A 22577-nucleotide genomic window follows, 5' to 3' on the forward strand; every position below is an offset into this window, starting at 1 on the left:
GATGGTGATGGGGGACTTCAACTATCCAGGGATAGACTGGAGTATTGGGCACTCAAACTGCGCAAGGGAGACCAAATTCCTAGAGGTCATGAGGGACTGCTTCATGGAGCAACTGGTCACGGAACCAACACGGGGTGACGCCACTCTTGACCTAATCTTCAACGGACTAGAGGGGCCAGCAAAGGAGGTGACAGTATTAGCCCCGCTAGGTAACAGTGATCACAACACGATCCAGTGCAGGCTAGAAATTGGATCATCAAAGGGGAAAAGAACCACAACGACGGCACTCAATTTCAAAAAAGGAAATTATGATGCCATGAGGGAAATGGTGGGAAAAAAACTCAAAGGTAACATAGGGAAGATGGATTCCGTAGAAAAAGCCTGGACCTTACTCAAGGGAACTGTGCACGAAGCGCAAAACCTGTGCATCCCCAAGTTCAGGAAAGGGTGCAAAAAAAATAGAACAAAAAACCCAGTGTGGATAACAAATGCAGTGAAGAAGGCGATAAGCGACAAGAAAGCATCGTTCAGAAAATGGAAAAAAGACAAAACAGAGGAGAACCAAAAAGTGCACAAAGAACACCAGAAGGAGTGTCACCGAGCGGTTAGAAAAGCAAAAAGAGAATATGAAGAGAGACTGGCAGAGGAAGCAACAAACTTCAAGTCGTTCTTCAGATACGTCAAGGGGAAGCAACCGGCAAGAGAAGAAGTGGGACCATTGGATGATGGAGACAGGAAGGGAGTGGTAAAGGAAGAGAAAGAAATAGCTGACAGGTTAAATGAGTTCTTCACGTCAGTTTTCACGAGGGAAGATATAACCAACATCCCAGAACCTGAAGAGAGCGTAAAAGGAGACCAAGATGTAAAACTGGTCAATTTAGAGGTAAGCCAAGAAGATGTACTCAAGCAGATAGACAGACTAAAGAGTGACAAATCTCCAGGTCCGGACGGCATTCACCCAAGGGTACTCAAGGAACTAAAAAACGAAATAGCGGAGCCACTTCGACAAATATACAGCCTATCCTTAAAAACCGGAGAGATCCCGAAGGACTGGAAAATAGCAAATGTCACGCCCATCTTCAAGAAGGGCTCAAGGGGAGACCCAGGAAACTACAGGCCAGTGAGCCTGACCTCAGTCCCAGGAAAGATGATGGAGGCACTGATTAAGGACAGCATCTGTGAACACATCGAAAACAATGAGCAGCTAAAACCGAGTCAGCATGGCTTCTGCAAGGGTAGGTCATGCCTCACAAACTTATTGCACTTCTTCGAGGGGGTAAACAGCCAGGTGGATAAAGGGGAATCTATAGACATCATTTACCTTGACTTCCAAAAAGCCTTCGACAAGGTACCACACGAAAGGCTGCTTAAGAAGATATGGAACCACGGGGTACAAGGGGTGATCCACCGATGGATCAAAAACTGGCTGGCGAACAGGGAACAGAGGGTTGGCGTAAAGGGCCAGTACTCAGACTGGAAAGGGGTCACGAGCGGAGTTCCGCAGGGGTCGGTGCTGGGACCGCTCCTGTTCAATATCTACATAAACGACCTAGAGGCGGGAACCAAGTGTGAGGTTATTAAATTTGCAGATGACACCAAACTATACAGCAGGGCTCAAACCAGGGGAGACTGCGAAAATCTCCAAAAGGATCTAACGCAGCTGGAAAAGTGGGCCGAAAAATGGCAAATGAGCTTCAACATAGGGAAATGCAAGGTCATGCACGTGGGGAAAAAGAACCCGATGTTCACATACAGAATGGGGGGAACACCGCTAGGGGTCAGTAACCTGGAGAGAGACCTGGGAGTGATGGTAGACGCAACACTGAAGGCATCAGCGCAGTGCGCTACAGCCTCAAAGAAAGCTAACAGAATGTTGGGTATCATTAAGAAGGGTATTACGACCAGGACGAAGGAAGTCATCATGCCGCTGTATCGTGCAATGGTGCGGCCGCATCTGGAGTACTGTGTCCAGTACTGGTCGCCGTACCTCAAGAAGGACATGGCAGTACTTGAGGGAGTACAGAGAAGAGCAACTAAACTGATAAAGGGAATGGAAAATCTCCCATATACCGACAGGTTGAAGCAGTTGGGACTTTTCTCACTGGAAAAGCGGAGACTTAGAGGAGACATGATAGAAACCTTCAAGATCCTGAAGGGCATAGAAAAAGTAGACAGGGACAGATTTTTCAAATTAAGGACCACCACAAGTACAAGGGGGCACTCGGAGAAATTGAAAGGGGACAGGTTTAGAACAAACGCTAGGAAGTTCTTTTTCACTCAGAGGGTGGTGGATACATGGAACGTGCTTCCAGAGGCTGTTGTAGACAAGAAAACATTAAATGGTTTCAAAGAAAGTTTGGATAGATTCCTAGAAGAAAAAGGGATTGAAGGGTATAGATAGGTATAGACCACTACTCAGGCAATGGGCCTGATGGGCCGCCGCGGGAGCGGACCGCTGGGCAGGATGGACCTATGGTCTGCCTCAGCGGAGGCAACTTCTTATGTTCTTATGTTCTTATGTTCTTAATGAACACACTGCTATTTTAGGTGGGTTTGCAAACAGCTATGAGTTTGGTGTGTTTCGTGTCTGCTTCCTGCAGTTTTCTGGTTTTCATTTGTTTTGGTTTCATTTGCTGTAGTCCAGTTTGGATTTTCTTTTTCTAAAATATTCAACAGTGTAGAGTTAGAAAGAGGCTGTGGAATACTGTAACATAGTATTGTGATGATTTTGATCTTAGACTTATAGGAGCACCAAGATTCTGGTTAGCAATCGCAATGTAATATGGCAGTTCAGGGTTATTGAAGATAACTGAAAACAATACTTTGCATCTGCTTTCTTTCCCACTAGGGTGTACAGGGCTTGCTAAATTATGTCCTGCTTGTATGGGCATCTTTTGGGGGATGTGAAGGTACTTTAGGAAACCAAATAAAGGCCTTGTGATTTCTCCTTAGCAACATATTGAAAAGGACAGTGTTACCTGTGAGGGAAATCTTTTCAGATGGAGAATGTTCTTCTTGTAGAGGACTGCCAGGGACTTATTGGAGAACTCTTGGTGGCTATGATCCAAAGGAGGAATTCTCAGAGCAGCAGAGTTCCTTGGTCTGAGTAGCTAAGGAAAGGTGAAATGGTGCCAGTTGATGGACTCAGTTTTCCTAAGGCTGCAGTTTTCACAAGGGACACTTATGAATACAGATGGGTTGTAGCTTATGAGCTATTAACAATGCAAATCTCTCTTCAGAAAAATTTTCACTCCAGCAATATTTAATTGTCGCCCTTCCATGAGTTAGGTAGTCTGATGCAACCTAAGTCTATATTCCATTTAACGCATACTTGTGGCTGTTAGACTGGTTTACAAGCACATCTTTTATATACATTTTCAGTTCTAGTATATGCGCAGCATCAGTAACGATTAGGTACTGAAATTTCAGCAAACCTTTCTTTACTGTATGTAATTAAGAGCAGTGCATGTGCAAGAGTGTGGCACAGTTTGGCAAAAACAGGCTGCAATACTAGTAGCCTATAACAAAGACTGAGGTAGATACAACCCTCTATGGTAAAACAGATGCAATATTATATTTTTCTTGGTAACGTTGGTTGCTTGTCCTTTCTTAACAGGAGAAACGTGGACTTCGAGAACTTAGGGTCCTTGAGAAACTGAAGAGTATGGTTTCTGAAACAAACAATCAAACCTTGCCAAGTTGTCAAGAAGCCATGCATAATAGCCTGAACCAAGCTCTCCAAACATGTAAGCTAACAACGGTTGCCATATTTGCCTCTGTAGTACAAATTTCTAAAGAGAGCCTCTCAAGGGGAATGTATAGAAAGTTGTTTTTTTATTGTGTAAGAGGTCCAGTTATTTTGATATAGAGAAAAATTTTAAGAGACATTTACTTGAATTTATTATCAACATTTTGCGTACTTTTAGCCCTAATGAGGTATTTGCAGAGGATAAAGGGGAGCAGGGTTGGAAAAAAATATATATACAGTACTCCCCCAAAATTCGTGGGGGTTCCATTCCAGGTACCCCCACGAATTTAAAAAAACCATGAATAATGTTTTAGGGGCTGATGAAGGCAGGAGAGGGCAGCTGGGGTGCCGGCGGGTGCTGAAAATCATTTTGCGGTATTTTCCGACTGCCTCTTCCTGGTACTGAAGTCAAGCTACACCAATCAGGAGCTGCTTTGACACTCCAGATAGTGTGTCAAAGAAGCTCTTGATTGGTGTAATCATGCCTTTAGTGCCAGAAAGTGGCAATCGGAAAATGCTGCAAATTACTGAGTCTGCGATTCGCGAACCACAAATTTGCGGGGGTTTACTGTAGACTGGATTTTCAGATCTCTGTGGGGGGTTTTTTAAAGTAGCTTTGCCACAGAAAAGGTATGTGTAAGTCCATGGGCATGTTTTACTTGTAGATAATTTTCAAAGGCAAACGGCCCATTTTAACCCTGAAAATTGATACAGGCCTAAGGGTTGATGTAAATATGTGTGCATGCTTTCTGTAGGATAATTTACACAGTAGAAGTATGTATATATTTTAGCTTTCAAAATTTCTATATGTGCACACAATTATAAAACTACCCCTAAAAGTGGGAATTTTTTTCTGCTTACAATATTCTGAAACTAGATCATTAAAAGTAGCACAGTTCTATTTTCTGACCTAGTCTGGCTGTGTTACTAGTCCCCTGCTGCTTGTGAGTAATCTCTGACAAGTTTTGCTATAGCTTACAGTAGAAAAAGAGCCTTGCAGGTTGGGAAAAAAAATGAATATGGCTGAAATTTAATTAATTCTGTCATTAGTTACTGCAGTGTATCACAAACTGTGTGCCGTGGCGAGATTCTGATGTGCCCTAAAAGCGGATTTGCTCTCCCAGAGCTCAGAAGAAAACCTTTGAAACCTTCCTCTGAGCATGTGCTAGCCCCCCTTTCTATACCCAGGGGGAAACCACTGCTTTATATACCCAGGGGGAAGCCACTGATTGCCCTGCACTGGTAGCATGGAATATTACTACTCCTTGGGTTTTGGCCAGGTACTAGTGACCTGGATTGGCCACCGTGAGAACGGGCTACTGGGCTTGATGGACCATTGGTCTGACCCAGTAACGCTATTCTTATGTTCTTATAATCCTCTGGTGCCCCACTTTACACTATTTGCTGCCCAGTACACAGCAAAGAAACCTGCTCTTCCTAAAATCTCTTCTAAAATGAAATCAACTAGCAAAGAAGCTCCAAGCCCGGCTTCAAAAAATGCCCAGCCTGCAAGAAGAAGATGAGCACAGCAGATGTCCACAGTGTCTATGTCCGATGTCTGGAAGAAGCACACTTCATGGCCACCTTCTCGCTTTGTTATCAGATGTCCCCGAAGGCCCACAAGCTCAGACTTTATGCTCTCTGGGACTTCTAGAGGACCACCCAAGGGCACCAAAGAAAACCAGACTGGCAGCGTCCATCTGGGAGGTGAGGGTCTCTCAAAACCCTCCTAATGCTAGATTCCCCAAACCTCTGGCACCTAGCACTGCTCCAAAGTGCTCGGTGCCGACTTTGGCACCATCACAGCTCCCCCAGCAACTACAGGTGGCAAGCACTGCTCCAACATGCTTGGCGCCAGCCTTGGAGCACATATGTGGCAAGCCATGCCCATACCTGCTCACGCTGTGCATGGCGCCGCCCCCTTAAAGGAACAGCACACCAGCTCCAGCTGAAAATCCTACCCAGTCCTCCAGAGGCAGAGGAGGAGATCACCAGCCAGCTTACTGAGCCCCCTAAGACATTCCAGATGCAGGATGAGACATAGATGCCCACTCATTGGCATCTTCAAGTGGGTGGAGCCCTCAAGACATGACAAGCACAAGAAACACCACAGATCTTCTCGTCCACATCTTCCTCACCATCGCCTGCCCGGAGGAGCAAGAAGGCGACGAACCACCAATGCACCTCCAACCTCCTGGCTGCACAGGGCGCAGCCTCGGCAGGCATCGGGACCCCAGCAATACCCTCACCTCAGCAGCAACTCTTGGATGTGTTCAGCAGTCTCATCACACAGCTCACTGCACCTGCAATGGCTCCCACAGAAAGACCATCTAAGTTGTCGGGCTCGGCTTGGACGACCCCTTCATGATCACCCACCCCCAAAGGACCACATTGCATACCAAGAGAGCGTCTACTCACCTTTGAACACGGATGACCCTCAGGCTTCACCACCATGCTTAGCAACACCTGATGAACCAGGGTCCATGGCTCAACCTCCATTTCTTCCCCCTGAGGACTTAATGTACCTGAAGTTCCTACAAAAGTTGTCCACAGTTCTGGCAATCTCCACCCCAGCAACCTCGGAGCCATTCAATGAAGACCACAGCATCCTTAAATACCTAGATACACCAAAGACCCTGATGGCAATGCCCATCCACAAGCTGTTGTTGGACTGCCAGAATAGAGTCTGTCATACCCCACTCTCGGGACGGGACCTCAAGTACCAGGTACTCCCTGCTGCTAGCACACATCTGGCTTTGATAAACCTCAGCTCCTGCACCACTCTATCATATTGAAATCTTTTCTGAAGAAAGCAAGGAGTGCCAGGTCACATGCCAATGACCCACCAGGAAAAGAACATAAGACCCTAGACACAGTGAGGAAAAAGGTATGCCATTGCTCCGTTCTTAATGCCAAAATAAATGCACACGTCTTCCAGCTGATTCTGTACAACGATGCACTAGTCAGAAGAACAGAGAACACCATAGCCGCATTCCATTCAGATTGTGCCTATTCTAAGGGACATGGAGGAGTGTGGAAAACACATTATTAGAGCCGCCTTTGATGCCTTCGAAACCTCATCCCGCACAGCTGGTGTGGCCATCTCAGCATGGCGCATAGCATGGCTAAAAACATCAGGAATCCATGAAGACACCCACAAGTGCCTGACGGATGCATCCTGCTCCGGTGAAAACCTCTTCGGAGACAAGGTCAATGAGATGGTGGACATGCTAAAGGACCACTGTACCACTCTCATCTGACGGACTAGTGCGACCCATCATGTCCAGAAGACAACAGTCCAGTCAATACCGCGGACACCCCCATGCCGTGAGGCACTATGATGGTTCCACAAAATGACAGTTGCATTTCCAGAAACAGTGCCCTTATAGCGCACCCTACCAGCAGAGGCAACACCCAAGAGACCAGAAACATCAAAAACTCACCTCCTCAGCCTCCACCAAGTCAGGACCTAGTTTTTGACTCACACACGAAGTCGTCCCCATAAGTGGGGGGCAGATTCTTCCTCTTCACTGAAGCCTGGAGCGAATATCATCAGACAGATGGGCTCTCAGCATCATCCAAAATGTATACCGCATCAGGTTCAAGCTGCCCTCCCCCATGGCACCCTCTACAGGGTCACAGAAAGTCAGAACCACTAAGTCCCTCATTTTTGAGGAAGTCCACTCCCTGCTGACTGGATATATATATATATAGCAGCTGGTGGCCCCAATGGCGTGCAAAGACACACACACACACACATAGGCACACACTCGCACTTGGTGGTACTGCCACCAATACGCTTAATGAACAGGCCAGACGCGCTTGCCCTGTTGTCCTGGATGTTGAAAGGATAACCCTGGTCCTCCTCCTGACACTGGAAGTCACTGAGGTCCTGCTAGCTGACTGCCTGCCACCAGGAAATTGTATGCACTCAAATGGAAAAGTTTCCAGGTCTGGTGTTCAGCAGCATACCTGGACCCCTTTGCATGCCTCATTCTGTATGACCTCCAGTATCTTCTCCACCTGTCATCCAGAAGCCGCAAAGCAGCCTCCATCAGAGTGCATCTGAGCGCCATCTCCGCCTTCCACAATAACGTCAATGGGGGGGGGGCTCATTTCACACGCCCTTGCGTCCCGGTTCATAAAAAGGCTCAAAAACATCCAACCCCAGCCTGGGACTTCAAGATCATCCTCTGTCATTTCATGGAACACTCATTTGAACTCATGCAGACAGCGGACCCAAAGTTCATCACCTGGAAAACCATCATCCTCATTGCCATCACATCAGCCTGGTGCATCAGTGAGCTGCAAGCATTGGTATCTTCCGCCCCCCCCATACACAGTTCTGTCATGACCATACCTCACTCAGAACTCTCCCCAAATTTCTACCCAAGGTGATTTCCCCCTTCCACATCAATCAGGCCATTACGCTCCCCTCCTTCCACTTGGAGCCTCATGCCAACCAATAACTACTCCACACTCTGGACTAAAACCCAGGTGCTAAAACTATAATACCTGCACCATACACAACCCTGGCTACAGATCCTCACAGCTCTTTATCTCCTGGGATCGGAATAGACCTGGAACTCAGGTCAGCAAGCAACACCCTCTCCAACTGGATCTCAGATTGCATTGCCTTCTGCTACAAAAGAAAGGGCCGTGGTCTGGCCAACAAGACTACAGCACACCAGCTCTGAGTCATGTTGACCACAATGGCTAACCTGCAATCCACCACAGTGGAAGACATCTGCAAAGCAGCAACATAGTTGACCTGCACACCTTCATGAGACATTACTGCCTAGATCGCCCACTGCAGCCAACAAATGGCATTAGACTGGCAGTCCTTCAGGCTGCGGAGATACCTCTCTATCCTGCAGAAAAGGTGATACCTGCATCTAAGCCCCCCCTCCACAGAGGAATCTGACTAGAGACTGCAGCTGTAGGTTATTGTTATTAGATAATCATTGTTAGCCCACCAAAAGCTTGTTAATCCACTGTTAGCCTACCACAGGCATGTTGTAAAAAACAAAACATTCATGTTGGGATGCCCCATTGGCACCTCGCATATTCAAAGTGGCAATATGTTTGAGGTTATATTGCACTGTTTTTAAGGTTGCCTGCAAATTAAAAAAAAAAACCCAAACCATCAACATCAAGAGTCCTTGTCATTTCACCAGGTCGGGCCGTGGGGACGGACCCCAAGATCACACCAGACAGGGAGCCGCTAGCCCTCCCACACCCCTCAGCTGAAGAGGCACTAAGGGGGCTGACTCATCCTGCTTGTCCAAGGAGAAAGTGAGGTTACTTACCTGTAACGCAGGTTCTCTGGAACAGCTGGATAAATCAGTCACACTATCCCACCTGCCTCCCCTAAGGATGATGCTGTTGAATGCAATTACAAGGACTAGCTAGTGAACACCTGGGGCACCAGAGGATTATCCTGGGTATATAAAGGGGGGCTAGCACATGCTCAGAGGAAGGCCACAAAGGCTTTCCTCTGAGCTCTGGAAGAGCAAATCTGCTTTCACGTCGGATGACGTCACCAAGGATGGCTGACTTATCCTGCTGTCCCAGAGAACCTATGTTACAGGTAAGTAGCCTCACTTTATCCATTAGCACCTATTGTTTTTACTCCCAAATGCCAAACTGTGCAGCTCTAAACTGACCGCCCTTCATACACTAATACACAGCACTGATCATTTTAAAACTTGCAGCTCTGGGAAATAGATACTCCCCTTAACTCCTCACAACAGTGCATATTATATGCCCAGGACTGCAAAATATTGGAATAGCGCATCTTTTGTATAAAAGGTATGTGCACTGAAATACTGTTAGTTTTTTGGATAATTTTTGTTTTTTTTCCTGATTGTTAGGCATTTTTCTGTCTTGAACTTCTTTATGAAAATGAATTAATAAACACACATTCTCTGTATTAATTCATTGATTAATGCATATTTAACTCAATTTTTGTGCACACTAGTTTAAGGCACATTTGAACTTATACCAACACGCACATCTGTATTGTCCAAGGATTGAATTTTCTGCATTTGTAGAAAGGAAAATGTAGTGCAAGAAACAGGTTCTGCAGGTGTTTTTGTACAATTACAGTATTTTTAGTGGAACAATGGTTTTGTTTGTTTTTTTTTTGGGGGGGGGGGTTGCACTTTTTTTTTTGCACATATATTTTATAGAAAATTTTCCCCTTTCAGATGCAGGGAATTAAAACCCTGAGCCAAAAGATGCTTTCTTTCAACACTACAAGTAAACTGGCATGTACTTTTTTTGTGTGTTCTTCCGTCTAGCCTAAAATGTATAAATGTACATTACATGTTTTTAAATGGATGTTTAGTACTACAATGATCAAAATATTGTTGCTTAAAATAATGGTCATATGTAAAAAAAATAATAATATAAATATAATTGAATATTTCATATGTTCTCCCATAGTATGTCTGCAAACCATTTTTTTATTCTGTGAGGTGCTGAAAAGCATTCTGCAGCCTGTCAGAAACGATGGCAGCGGAGAAGCTGGCTGCCCCTTTTCTGTTAGGATTCTACAAAGCACAAGGGTGCCACTTATTGCTGTGTGGCCACCTAGCCAGCATGCTAAAGCACTTGGGGCTGTTAATCCCTTCTAAACTAACTTATCCTATTAGGCCAAAGGGGAACAATGGAGCAGTCTCCACTTAATGGAAATACTATTTCACAGTGGTCTTCTGCTGATAGCCTGCTGCATACAAGCTTTTTCTAGAAGTTAGGACCCAGGATTAATTGCCTGCAATCCATCTTTTTCAGTGGAAACTGCCAATCACAAGTTCTGCAGGCTCCAGCAGAGGGAGCAGGAAGAAACAGAGGTAAAAGAAGAAAACAAAATATACTAGAGTATTCTGTTACATAGCTGTTACACAGCAGCTATCTGTGTTTACCAGGGCTGCCCATAGCTCTCCTGCAGTTGACTAGGGAGATGGACCTGTCTCAGCATGGTCCAATTTTCTAACAAACATTGTGTTGCAATGTTTGCGCTTTCTAAAATAGCAAGATGAGTCAAAAGATTTGTGTGATGCCTTTTTTATTGGCTTCACTCACTGTCTTTACCTACAACTTATTTCACCCACTATGTATTTGCCTACAACTTATTTGACATGTATTTCTTTATAACCAGGTGAACTAACACAGCAACTACAATTAATTATTTTCATAAAGAAAGCTATATCCCATTTTCAGACAATAGCCGCATGATTGATTGGTCAATAATAGTGTGGCTCACTCTTGCTTGATTGATTTTTCTAGCTGCCATGAAGCCAGCCCCTACTGGCACTACAACACCATGAGCCTTCATTCACAGTTGGAGTGGATAAAAATTGATAGTTGAAGACAAATAATCCTGAGATTTTAAAAATTGTTTTTTAAAATTTTTAATAAATTTATAAAATTATCAATATCAACACTCACTTGTTTAAAGAAATAGCAGAAAGCTTATGATGAATTAATGATTGTCATGCTTATGCACACTGTTTTACCTACTAATCAAACATAAGCATTAGCCCATTCCTTTACAAAGCCACACTAGCGTTTTTAGTGCCTGTAGCCATGGTAACAGCTCCGGTGCTCAAAGAATTCCTATGAGCATGCAAGCTGTTACCGCCACAGCCGCTTCTAAAAACGCTAGCACGGCTTTGTAAAGGAGGGGATAAGTTTTTCATCTCATGAAAATGATAAATCTTTTCAGTGCTACCCAGTAACTACTAGCTCTTGCTTCTGAAAAATTCTGGATTTTGTTCTATTTCTCTCTAGATCAGTGGTCTCAAACTCGCGGCCCGGAGGCCACATGTAGCCCGCCAGGTCCTATTTTGAGGCCCTCAGTATGTTTATCATAATCACAAAAGTAAAATAAAATAGTTTCTTGATCATATGTCTCTTTAGCTATAAATGACAATGTTATTATTAAGACTTAGCCAAAAGGAAAGATTTATAAACTATATAGAGTTTTACCTCATGCAAAATTGTCATTTCTTTAAGACATTAACTATTTTTTCTGAGGCCCTCCAAGTACCTACAAATCCAAAATGTGGCCCTGCAAAGGATTTGAGTTTGAGACCACTGCTCTAGATTAATGTGACATGTGCTTTTGCAAAAGGCATAGGCTAATACAGTGTTTTTCAACCGCTGTTCCGCGGCACACTAGTGTGCCGCGAGATGTTGCCTGGTGTGCCGCAGGGCCGCCAGCTCGCCAAGGCAAAGTGAGTCGATCACCCAGGACTCACTTTGTCTTGGCGATCTAATCTATCGAGCCGATAAGTCTTCTTCTCCCCGACGTCAATTCTGCAGTCGGAGAGGAAGTTCGGGCCAGCCAATCGCTGCCTGGCTGGGCGGAACTTCCTCTCCGATTGCAGAATTGACGTTGGGGAGAGGAAGACTGATCGGCCCGAAGCAGGGAGAGCATGCGTCGGCGTCGGCTTTGGGGCCTGTTATCCATTGGTGGGTCCTGTTCCCCGATGGCAGCGGCAGTGGCTTGGGGAACGGCAGGGAGAAAGAAAGAAAGGGGGCAGGTAGGGAAACAGAAGGAAAGAAGAGAAACAGAAAAAAAGAAAGAAAGGTCAGGGAGAGAAGAAGAAAAAGTTGGGGGAGGGAATGAGGTGTGGAGGAGAGAAAGCATACAGGCTGATAGAAGGGAAGAAAGATTGGATGCACAGTCAGAAGAAGAAAGTGCAACCAGAAATCACCAGACAAGGTAGGAAAAATGATTTTATTTTAAATTTAGCAAAGTGGAGGCAGTATTACCACAGTTTTCAAAGGAATTTGCCCAAATAACTTAATAGTTAACTGGGTAAATTCCCAGAGATGAAAACTTCCCTTCACTTACTATGCACAGTTCTGAATTTATATCTGCTGTCTATATTTTACAATATGGTCACCTTTTACTAAACCGCAATAGTGGTTTTTAGCGCAGGGAGCCTATGAGCGTCAAGAGCAGCGCTGGGCATTCAGCGCAGCTCCCTGCGCTAAAAACTGCTATTGTGGTTTAATAAAAAGGATGGAGGGTATATTTGTCTATTTTTGTATGCTATAAAAACCAAATACAGAGAGAGACTGAGAGCTGTTGACGAAGAGCTACGTGTGTGTCTTTCTTCGATTCCAGCCAGAATATCAGCTTTGTGTTCAGCCAAACAGGCCCAGGTTTCGCACTGAATAAAGTATTTTATAATTTTTCACTATTCTGTTTACTTAATATTTCATAATAAAGTAATTATAAAATACTTTCTTTGTGTTTATTTGATTCCTATTCAAGAGAATTACTTTATATATAGTCAATATAGGCACAGAGTTAAATTTTTTAACATTTTCTAATGGTGGTGTGCCTCGTGATTTTTTTCATGAAACAAGTGTGCCTTTGCCCAAAAAAGGTTGAAAAACACTGGGCTAATAGGACAGTTGTTACTCTGTGTTTCTGTGATTATGGATCCGAGGCAAGCAAGGGAGAAGTATGAAGACAGAAACAAAGAAATAAAGGAAATTCTGGTACATTCCTTCTGGATTCTATACTTCAGATATTCAATCTGAAGTCACGATCCAGAGTTTGCAGAAATCCAACACTCTTTTTTTTTTTTAACCTTGTGCTGCTCCTACTGCTGAGAGAGAGACACACACATACAGTTTTGTGTTTTTGAGCACACAGTGGTTTCGGTTCACTGATGGCTCATCCAGATATGACCATATTTCTCACAGGGATGCTTCGCTTGCATCCTCCTTTGTGTAAGCCTTTTCCTACGTGGAATCTTCATATTGTCCTAAAGGGCCTTGTGGAAGTACCTTTCAAGTTGCTGAAGAATGCTATGCTTTTAGGCCTGATGATCAAACCTATCTTTTCAGTGGCTATTGTCTCCACCGCAACTGTCAAAAAAACCTGTTAACTTTGATGTTCGACCAAAATTGCCGAGCTTTTTTCGGTCTTGGTGATGTTTTGGTTCTCCATTGAGACAATTGAGCTTTGGTTGTCATAATCATAGACCTTTGTCTCATCACCGGTTATCACTTTATCAAGAAATGTTTCATCTTTCATTTGCCTGCTGAAGAACATTCTGACAGATCATGACACAGTTGTTCTTCTGGTTGTCGGTCATCAACCGTGGAGCAAACTTTGTCGTAACACAAGACATCCCCTACTTCTCTGTTAGAATTTTGTGGCATGAACCAATGGAGATGTTACATTCCTCTGTCAATTCTCTAACAGTTAATCACCGATCAGCACGCACAAGAACCCTCACTTGATCAAAATGATCATCATCAGTTGACGTTGATGGTCTTCCAGTTCGCGAATTGTCTTCCACCGATTCACAACTACTTTTGAAATGTGAATACCATTCAAAACACTTTCCACGGCCCATGACTTGTTCCCATAAGTCACTTTCAACATTTCATAAGTTTCTGTAGCGGTCTTACCCAATTTAAAACAGAACTTCACGCTGTAGCGCAGCTCATTGAGGTCGCACATGTTGAAAAATAGCAAATTATGAAAACACACTTTCACAAAAACTGCTGTAGCTCAGTGATAAAAAGAGATATCAACAAGTGGAAAAAAGGAGGTTACTTATGAGGTTTCAAGCTACTCAATGCCATCTAGTGCATCTCAAAAGAACTTTCCATTGGTGTAAATTCAAACTGTCCTGGAACTTTTGAACAGACTTCATGTGTACTTGCATATACGAGTGTCTACTTTTTAGAAGATTACATTACATTACATTAGGGATTTCTATTCCGCCTGTGCCTTGCGGTTCTAGGCGGATTACAATAAAGATGATATCTGGACATTTCCAGTAGAATTACATTACAGGAGAAGAGTAGATTACAAGTAACAGTGAAGAGTTACAATACATTCAATATCGCAGCAGATAGACATAGCCACGGATTTACAATAAGGAAGATTTCTGGGCATTTCCCGTAGAATTACATTACAGGAGAAGTGTTAATTACAGGTAATAGTGAAGAATTACAGTACATTCAATATCACAGGAGATGTTACCTAGCAACTGAGACAATTTACAACTGGTGGAGAGTAAGAATTACAATATATTCTAGATTACAAAAGATGTTCCATGAGATGAGTCAAGTTTCTTCGGATGGAGAGTAGCATCATATGCCTATAAGTGGAGGTGTATTTATTGTTTTGATGATTGCATGATGTTGGTTAATTAATGTTGATGATATGGACAGTAGGGGTGTTTAGTTTGGGTTGGATAAAGAGATTCTGTTCCCAATGGAATTGGTTGGGAACTCATTAGATGGCGGTTTAGATTGATGGGAGATATTTTTTGAACAGTAGTGTTTTTATTTCTTTTCGGAACTCTTTTATGTCTGTAATTTCGATCAGTAATTTTGAGATGTCGGAGTCAATATTAGCTGCCTGTGTCCCTAGTAGGTTGTCATAAAGTTTCTTACGTCGAGTACCGTTGAGAGGAGGGTAGGTGAAAATGTTCTGTGTTCTCCTTCTTCTGGATAAGAGATAGTAGTGAAAGTGGTTGTTTAGGTAGCTGGGTGCCGCGCCGTGGGTTACTTTGAATAGGAGACAGTAGAGTTTGAATTGTATTCTTGCTTTTATTGGTAGCCAGTGAGATTCTGTGTATGCTTTGGTAATGTGGTCGTATTTGCTGAGTGAGTATATGAGTCTGAGGGCTGTGTTCTGGACAGTCTGTAGTTTTTTTATTGTGTTGATTGGGCAAGGTAGGTAAAGGCTGTTGCAGTAGTCTACCATACTTAGCACGAGGGATTGGACAATGATTCTGAATTGGTCTTTATTAAAGAATTTTCTTATTTTTCTCAGATTTCGCATTGTGAAGAATGCTTTTTGGATGATTTTATGGATTTGTGTTTGCATAGTGCAGCATCTGTCTAGTTGTATTCCCAGGATTTTGAGGGAACTCTGTATTGGGTACTTGGTTGAGTTTACTTCCAGTTCTGTTAGGGATGGTTTTTTGTCCTTCTCTAGTAGTAGGAATTTAGTTTTGTCCGTGTTCAGCTTCAACTTATGGTTTGTCATCCATTTTTCTACTGTTTCCATTGTAGTTTTCAGGCGTCCTGTGGAGATGGGGTCGTGGATGTCGAATGGAAGGAGGATGGTTATGTCGTCCGCATAGCTGAATGATGTTATGTTTAGGGCATCTAGGGTGCTGCCTAGGGAAGCAATGAAATGGCTTACAATGATGCAGGAACAGTAATCTGTATGCATTTTTAACAATTTTTTTTGTTTAACTGCAGAGGTATGTGACCATGGATTGAATCTGAAGACAAGGCTATTTTTATAAGCTTTTGAATTGACATAGTACATTTTTTGTTGCAAGGCCCTAGAATATACTTGTGTGTCATATACTGTTCTATACTTGTTCCTCCTGCATGTAACAAACATCCTCTTGAGTTGGCTTTCAGCACATACTTTGTGTTTACTAGCACAGCTGAGAAAATAGTGGGAGGGGTGAGTAATAGGAGTGTGGAAGGTGCCAGCAAAGTGGGGTGCTAGAACATGTAACATGCCAGCAGTCTTCCATTCATTTTCTGATTTTATTTTTAACCTTCTCTAAATATCTTTTTGGAGGGGTTTCTCTTAAGGCTGAATTTTTACATTTCATGGAATTGAGAACCTGTTAGTAAATAATTAAAAGCACATATATAATTACCAATGCATGTGACCACTTAATTGCTTTTTAAAAATAGGCTGGGCTTCTAAACAGATACCTCCGCCCATATATTAACTTATATAAATTTATATGTTCAACAGGAGCCAGGAGTTTTCTGGGGAAAGGGCCAAAATCTATCCATTTCAGCAGTGATATTCAGCCACTATGCAGCCTTCTCATTTCAAGCATCTAGCTACCTTCCCTCCTCCTGGATGTCATGTTCTTGTACAATCCCACTCTATTCCAGGACTAGTGAGTTATTTTCCTTTACTCACCAGAACTTGTAGGAAGCTTCATAATTTCAGAGTCTTAAGCTCCTCCCCTCTTGCCTCAGGACTGTCTCCTTAAGAAGCAGTTTCTTTCCTATAAACCAGACTATAGGACACAGTCTTTTCTGCTTGTGTTTATTTTCTTTCAATTTTGTTATTTTAGTTTGCAGTTTTCACTCTTGTACTGCAGAGGTTCCCTGAGGGGGACAGCTCTGACTACAGGAGATTGCAGACTTTTCAGTCCAAGTCTGCTTCCAGGAGGTTGGCTGCTTGTTGTTTCACCTTCTGGACAGCCTGCACTGCTGATCAGGGCTCTGGGAACATTCCCTTGGGAGCTGGCTCACCCCAGATTCATCCACTAGAAGGTTGGGTGCAGGCTGTGTTGCTCCGTCAGGCATGTTTGCGACGTGTCTGAGGGTGGTGGAGGTCTCGGTCTTCGATGTCTGGTCGATGGGGCAGTCTGAAGATCTGAAGTCCAGCTTACTTGCTTTTTAAGGCAGAGGATCTCCTTGTAAGTAGATTCAGCTTTTCTGGCAGTGTTTTCCAGGCAGCACATGGCACAGTGGGGGCAGGTGGACAGCCTGAATCAGCGATTTGGGGGGGAGTCTTAAAAGGGGTTTTGGTGGGTTTCCCAGTGTGCCCTAGCCTTCCCCACACCTAAAATCCCCAAATTGCTATTTTTAAAAGGTTTCTGTGCTTTTTCCAGGCAATTAAGTAGTAAAATCGGTACCCACGGAGGCCATCTTGGATTTTCCCGATCTGAATTAAAATTTATTTTTAGTCTCTGCAGGCTTCATTTTTGCAAGAAAATCATTCAGAGGACTCCCCAGGGCAGGATTTGGGGAATTCATGCCCATTTGTAGTGGATGGCTGTCTGATGCACAGCCATGTTCCATGTGCATTGCAGCCTGTGAGGGGGGGGGGGGTGAAATTTGTTCAGACTCTGTGCCCTCGACCTCTGAATGGGGTCTGGTCACTGTTTCTGCCTGCAGGCCTGAAAATCTGGCAGCGGGGTGGCCGGAGAGTGCTGTGACAGGGACCCCGCTATACAAGACTCTGGGCCTATAGAGGAACAACTTAGTTCTACTAGGGATCCAGGATTTAAAACTAAGAGAAACCCAAAAGCTAGGAGAGCTTCTGTAAAAAAACAAACAAACAAAAAAAAATCCCAGTCAGGAAGCAGTGTCTTTAAAGCAAAAAAGCCCAAAAGGTCAAGTAGATTGCAAAGAACAAGTAGATTGCAAAGGCAACGCAAGTCGATCGCGGAGCCCATCCAGGGCTCTGCGATAGACTTGCATTGCCTTTGTGTTCTGTTCTCCCTGCTTCCCTGGCGCCAGGCCAGGCGCATACAAGCGCCGGGCCCACAGTCTTACCCCTGACGTCAATTCTGACGTCAGAGAGGAAGTTCCAGGCCAGCCAATTGCTGCCTGGCTGGCCTGGAACTTCCTCTCCGACATCAGAATTGACGTCGGGTGGGGGGAAGGGTTGTGGGCCCAGCACTTGTTCGCGCCTGGCCTGGCATCGGGGAAGCAGGGAGAAATCGGTGGTGGTGGCTTGAGGAGGAGGCTGGGAGAGAGAAAGAAATAAAGAAGGGGGCAGGGAGAGAGAAAGAAAGACAGAAAGAAATAAAGAAGGGGGCAGGGAGAGAGAAAGAAAGACAAAGAAAGAAAGAAGGGGGCAGGGAGAGAGAAAGACAAAGAAAGAAAGAAGGGGGGCAGGGAGAGAGAAAGAAAGAAATAAAGAAGGGGCAGGGAGAGAGAAAGAAAGACAAAGAAAGAAAGAAGGGGGCAGGGAGAGAGAAAGACAAAGAAAGAAGGGGGCAAGGAGAGAAAAAGAAGAGGAAGGGGCAGGGAGAGAGAAAGAAGAGGGCAGAGAGAGGAAGACAGACAGAAATAAAGGGGGCAGGGAGAGAGAGAAAGAAAGACAAAGAAAGAAAGACAGAAGGGGCAGGGAGAGAAAAAGAAAGATGAAAGGGGAGCAGGGAGAGAGAAAGAAAAGTTGGACTCGTGGAGGGACAGAGAGAGATGTTGGTTGGGGAATGGAATGAGGTCTGGAGGATAGGAAACATGCAGGAGGAAGAAAGAAAGAAATATTGGATTTACAGTCAGAAGAAGGAAGTGCAATCAGGGACTCGTGAAATCACCAGACAGTAAAGGTAGAAAAAATGATTTTATTTTAAATTTAGTGATCAAAATGTATCCGAATTTATATCTGCTATCTATATTTTGCACTATGGCCCCCTTTTTCTAAACTACGATAGCCTATGAGTGTCAGGAGCAACACGGGGCATTCAGCGCAGCTCCCTGGGCTAAAAACCGCTATCACGGTTTAGTAAAAGGGGAGGGGGTATATTTGTCTATTTTTGTATAGTTGTTACTGAGGTAACATTGCATTGGGATGTAGCCCGTACTTTGAGGGCGACGCCTGGGGTGACCCCATGTGCTTGGTTGCGGAAAACGTATTATAGGGTGACCTTATGTGCTTATTACACTCGTACACAGATGTTTTATAGTGGAGGCCTTCCTACACCACTATGTCATAAATGTGGGACGGGGGGGTCATACTTTGGGACATGCCTTTTGGTACTGCCCCATTATTCAGCGCTTCTGGAGGCGTATAATCTCTTGTATGTTAGGGTTAATTGGGAGAGTCTTACGCAGTACCCCGGACCACTTTGTCTTGGATTTGCCAGAGGCTTTTGGCCATTTACCTAGGAAGTATCGAGCTTTGTGTAGGAAGATGAATTTACTGGCCAGGAAATGTATTCTTCAGTGCTGGACGGTTCCGGACCCTCCGGCATATTGGCATTTGCGGAACCAATTGCATCAGTTGGTCATTTGGGAGGCGCGAGATGCGAAAGATGTTGTTTTTTAATATATGGGAGCCTTATCTGCAAGTCTTGCATCCTAAGAGTCGCAGTGCAGTTTTAAGATGGGTGTCCTAATTTGTTAGTTAGTTGGGTTGGGAGAGTAATGGTGAGTACTGGTGGGGCGGGGTGGAGAGTATCATTGGGGGGAGGAGAGGGGGGTTTGAGGAGGGGAAATGGGGTGTATTGAAGGTTCTAGCAATTAGTCAAAGATAGGATAAGTGGTTCAGGTGAGGGGAAGGGGTGCTGTGACATTTTTGGGGTTCATAAGAGTACAGGGCTTTGGAGTACCTTTCCATTAATCTCACTTGCCCTATGTAGAGAAGGAAGGGGAGGGAGTTTGGTTGATGTTACTCTTTTATTGTATATGCTTGTTCTATTATTGTATATGATGCATTATTATTTGTACTGTGCACCTTTGGGGTGCGCTGGTGTTGTATTTGCTGTGTTTACATCAATAAAAATTGAACCTGAAGTCTTCTGCCTTGACCTCTTTGAAAAAAAGCCCGAATATAAATGATAATTAACATTTTCTCTGCGTACAGTGTGCTTTGTGTTTTTTTAAATTTTATTGTTGGTAGATCATTTTGACTTGGTCATTTTAAAAGTAGCGCGCAAGCCAAAAAAGTGTGGGCACCCCTGCTTTAAAGTGTACCAGAGTTCAGCCCTGCTTTAGCAGTGCTGGTCCCTTTAAGAATAGAGCTGCTTCAGCCAGAGTGGGGGAGGAGTTCTTCAGCCCAATATATTCTTGAACAGCCTTCCTCTTTACACAGAGCAGTAGAGTCAGGGCTAGGAGTAAAGACACGGCCCAGAAGAAAGTGGTTTTTACCTCTGAAGGAACTACCTGAGGAAGAGAATGAAAAAGCAGAGCCCCAGGACTGGGAAATGAATGAGCTTGAATCCTGGGAAGGAAGCAGTGACATAAACAAACCGTGTGAGGAGACTGTCATGGAGTGGGAGCTAGGTCTAGCCCACCAGACATGCCTGAGGAAACCATGGAATTTGAGTGATGCCTCAGGGCAGTAAAAGCTTAATTTTTGCCTTATGTGATATTCAAGGAAAGTTTATTTTTGCCTTTTGTGATATTTAGTAGTTTTGGTTTTGTTTTGTTTTTGTGACTAAACTGACTGTTGTGGGTATGGCAGGCCCAGGATGGAAGCCATGTTTAAATGTTTTTTCTTTTCTCTGGGGTTTTTTTTTCTGCTTTTGAATCTCGCCTATGAATCAAGCCTGTGTGCTAGGCTAAGGGAGGGCTAGTGACCTTTACCTTTGGGTGGATGGCCAACATCTATGGAGTTTGAGGTTCACCTTCCCGCCAGTTTGGAATCCTGGTCTGTTTCAAGCTAGGCAGTAGCCAAGGCCAGAGCAATCATATTGAAGCCAGAAGAAAAGTGTTTGTTTTGTTTGCTGCTAAAAAGTTCTGCTGGGGCAGATAAAAGAAGCTGAACTTATTGTTTAAGCGACTGGACTATGCTAATGTTCCTGGGGTTTTTGGGATGTTTTTCTTGGAAGTGACCTGAACTGAAGCTAATAAATTCCATGGACTCTAATAGATAGAAGGGGGAAATTGGAACCCTGAGCTAGGCTCAGGAAATGAAGAATTAATATTGGGGGAGAGGGGGTATGCCAGAAAGACTGTACAGTGAAACCTTGGTTTACAAGCATAATTTCTTCCAGAAGCATGCTTGTAAACCAAATTACTCGTATATCAAAGCGAGTTTCCCCATAGGAAGTAAGGCAAACTCGCTTGATACGTTCCTGCCCCCACCCCCCTAGGCCAGTGGTGCTGCTCCACCCTCCTGAGAACCAGCATCGTTTCCCCCCCTCCCTGAACAGCATTCAGCCTTACCCCATCTGGCACCGGCACGCAGCCCGCAGGGCTAGCTAAAACCATGGCGAAATTGTATCTCATAGGTCAAGAATTCCAGGAAACGTTTGCTATGCCAAAGGTGGACTCCCTGGTAGCCCAGATGGCCAAATACACTTCCCTGCCAAGCGAAGGAGTGGTTTTAAAGGATCTGAAGAACTGCAGAGTGAATATGGTCCTTCTGAGGTAGTTTGAGACTTTAGTAGTAGGGGTTAAGGCTGCAGCTGTGGACTCCTTTGTGGCAAGTGCCTGTCATTCTAGGCTCAGAAGTCAGAGCCTGCCAGACTCTGAGCCCCTGCCTCAGCTTGTGCAGGTGAGTATAGACTACATAGCAGATACACTTTATGATGTTATCAGTCGTGGGGAAAGTCTCAGCATTTTTCCATTGCAGCCCATCATATGCTTTGGATCAGTCAATGAGTGGGTGGTTTGACTTCTAAAGTAATACTGAGAAGGCTCCCTTTCAGGGGACAGCTGCTGTTTGCCAAGGGCCTGGATGATCTTTTGGCCAGTGTGCAAGATTGCCAGCCAAGATCTTTACCATACAGCAGATTCTGAGCAGCTAGAGGCCAGAGCTGGGGTTCCGTTCGTGGCTCCCGGCGCTCTCATTAGTATTACACAGCAGCCTCTACCCAGAGACAAAAATTCTCTGGGAACTGCAGGAACTAAGATTCAGGTTCCTTCTCCACTGTGCCAGCCAAAAAGCCACAATGACATCCGTCATCACAGTGATGGAGCCAGGAGAGTTTTGGGCTGCCTTAGATTTGACAGAAGCTTACCTGGGCATCCACATCTTCCCTGAACACAGGAAGTTCCTCAGATTCCATGTGATGGAAAATCACTATCAATTCTTAGCGCTTCCCATTAGGCTAGCGACAGTGCCCCAAACTTTCACTAAGGTCATGGTGGTGGCGGCAGCTCATCTCAGCAGAGTGGATTGGCAGGTACACCCATACTTGGACAATTGACTCATCAGAGCACCTTCTCAACCGGAAGGAGAAAAGGCAGTAGCAGCAGTTGTGGAGATGCAGCAGAGTCTGGGATGGATTGTGAGCTTCCGATAGACCCTAGAATGTCTGTGAGCTTCTGATACAGTCCCTGGAATATCTGGGAGTCTTATTCAACATGGCAGAAGGCCAAGTCTTTCTTCCAGAAGCAC

The 22577-nt window shown here is 44.4% G+C and overlaps 1 protein-coding gene across 2 annotated transcripts in view; it reads left to right on the forward strand.

Moving 5' to 3' along the window:
- The window catches only part of BLOC1S5 (biogenesis of lysosomal organelles complex 1 subunit 5), a 49304-nt gene that overhangs the window by 21187 nt on the left and 5540 nt on the right, over positions 1-22577 (forward strand). For both annotated transcript variants that reach the window (XM_033934714.1, XM_033934716.1), the window contains exons 3-4: positions 3617-3746; positions 10544-10602. In XM_033934714.1, coding sequence (XP_033790605.1) covers positions 3617-3746; positions 10544-10602 — 189 coding nt within the window. The remainder of the gene's footprint in view (positions 1-3616; positions 3747-10543; positions 10603-22577) is intronic.

Source organism: Geotrypetes seraphini, chromosome 2, assembly GCF_902459505.1.
Source record: "Geotrypetes seraphini chromosome 2, aGeoSer1.1, whole genome shotgun sequence".
Taxonomy (NCBI): Eukaryota; Metazoa; Chordata; class Amphibia; order Gymnophiona; family Dermophiidae; genus Geotrypetes; species Geotrypetes seraphini.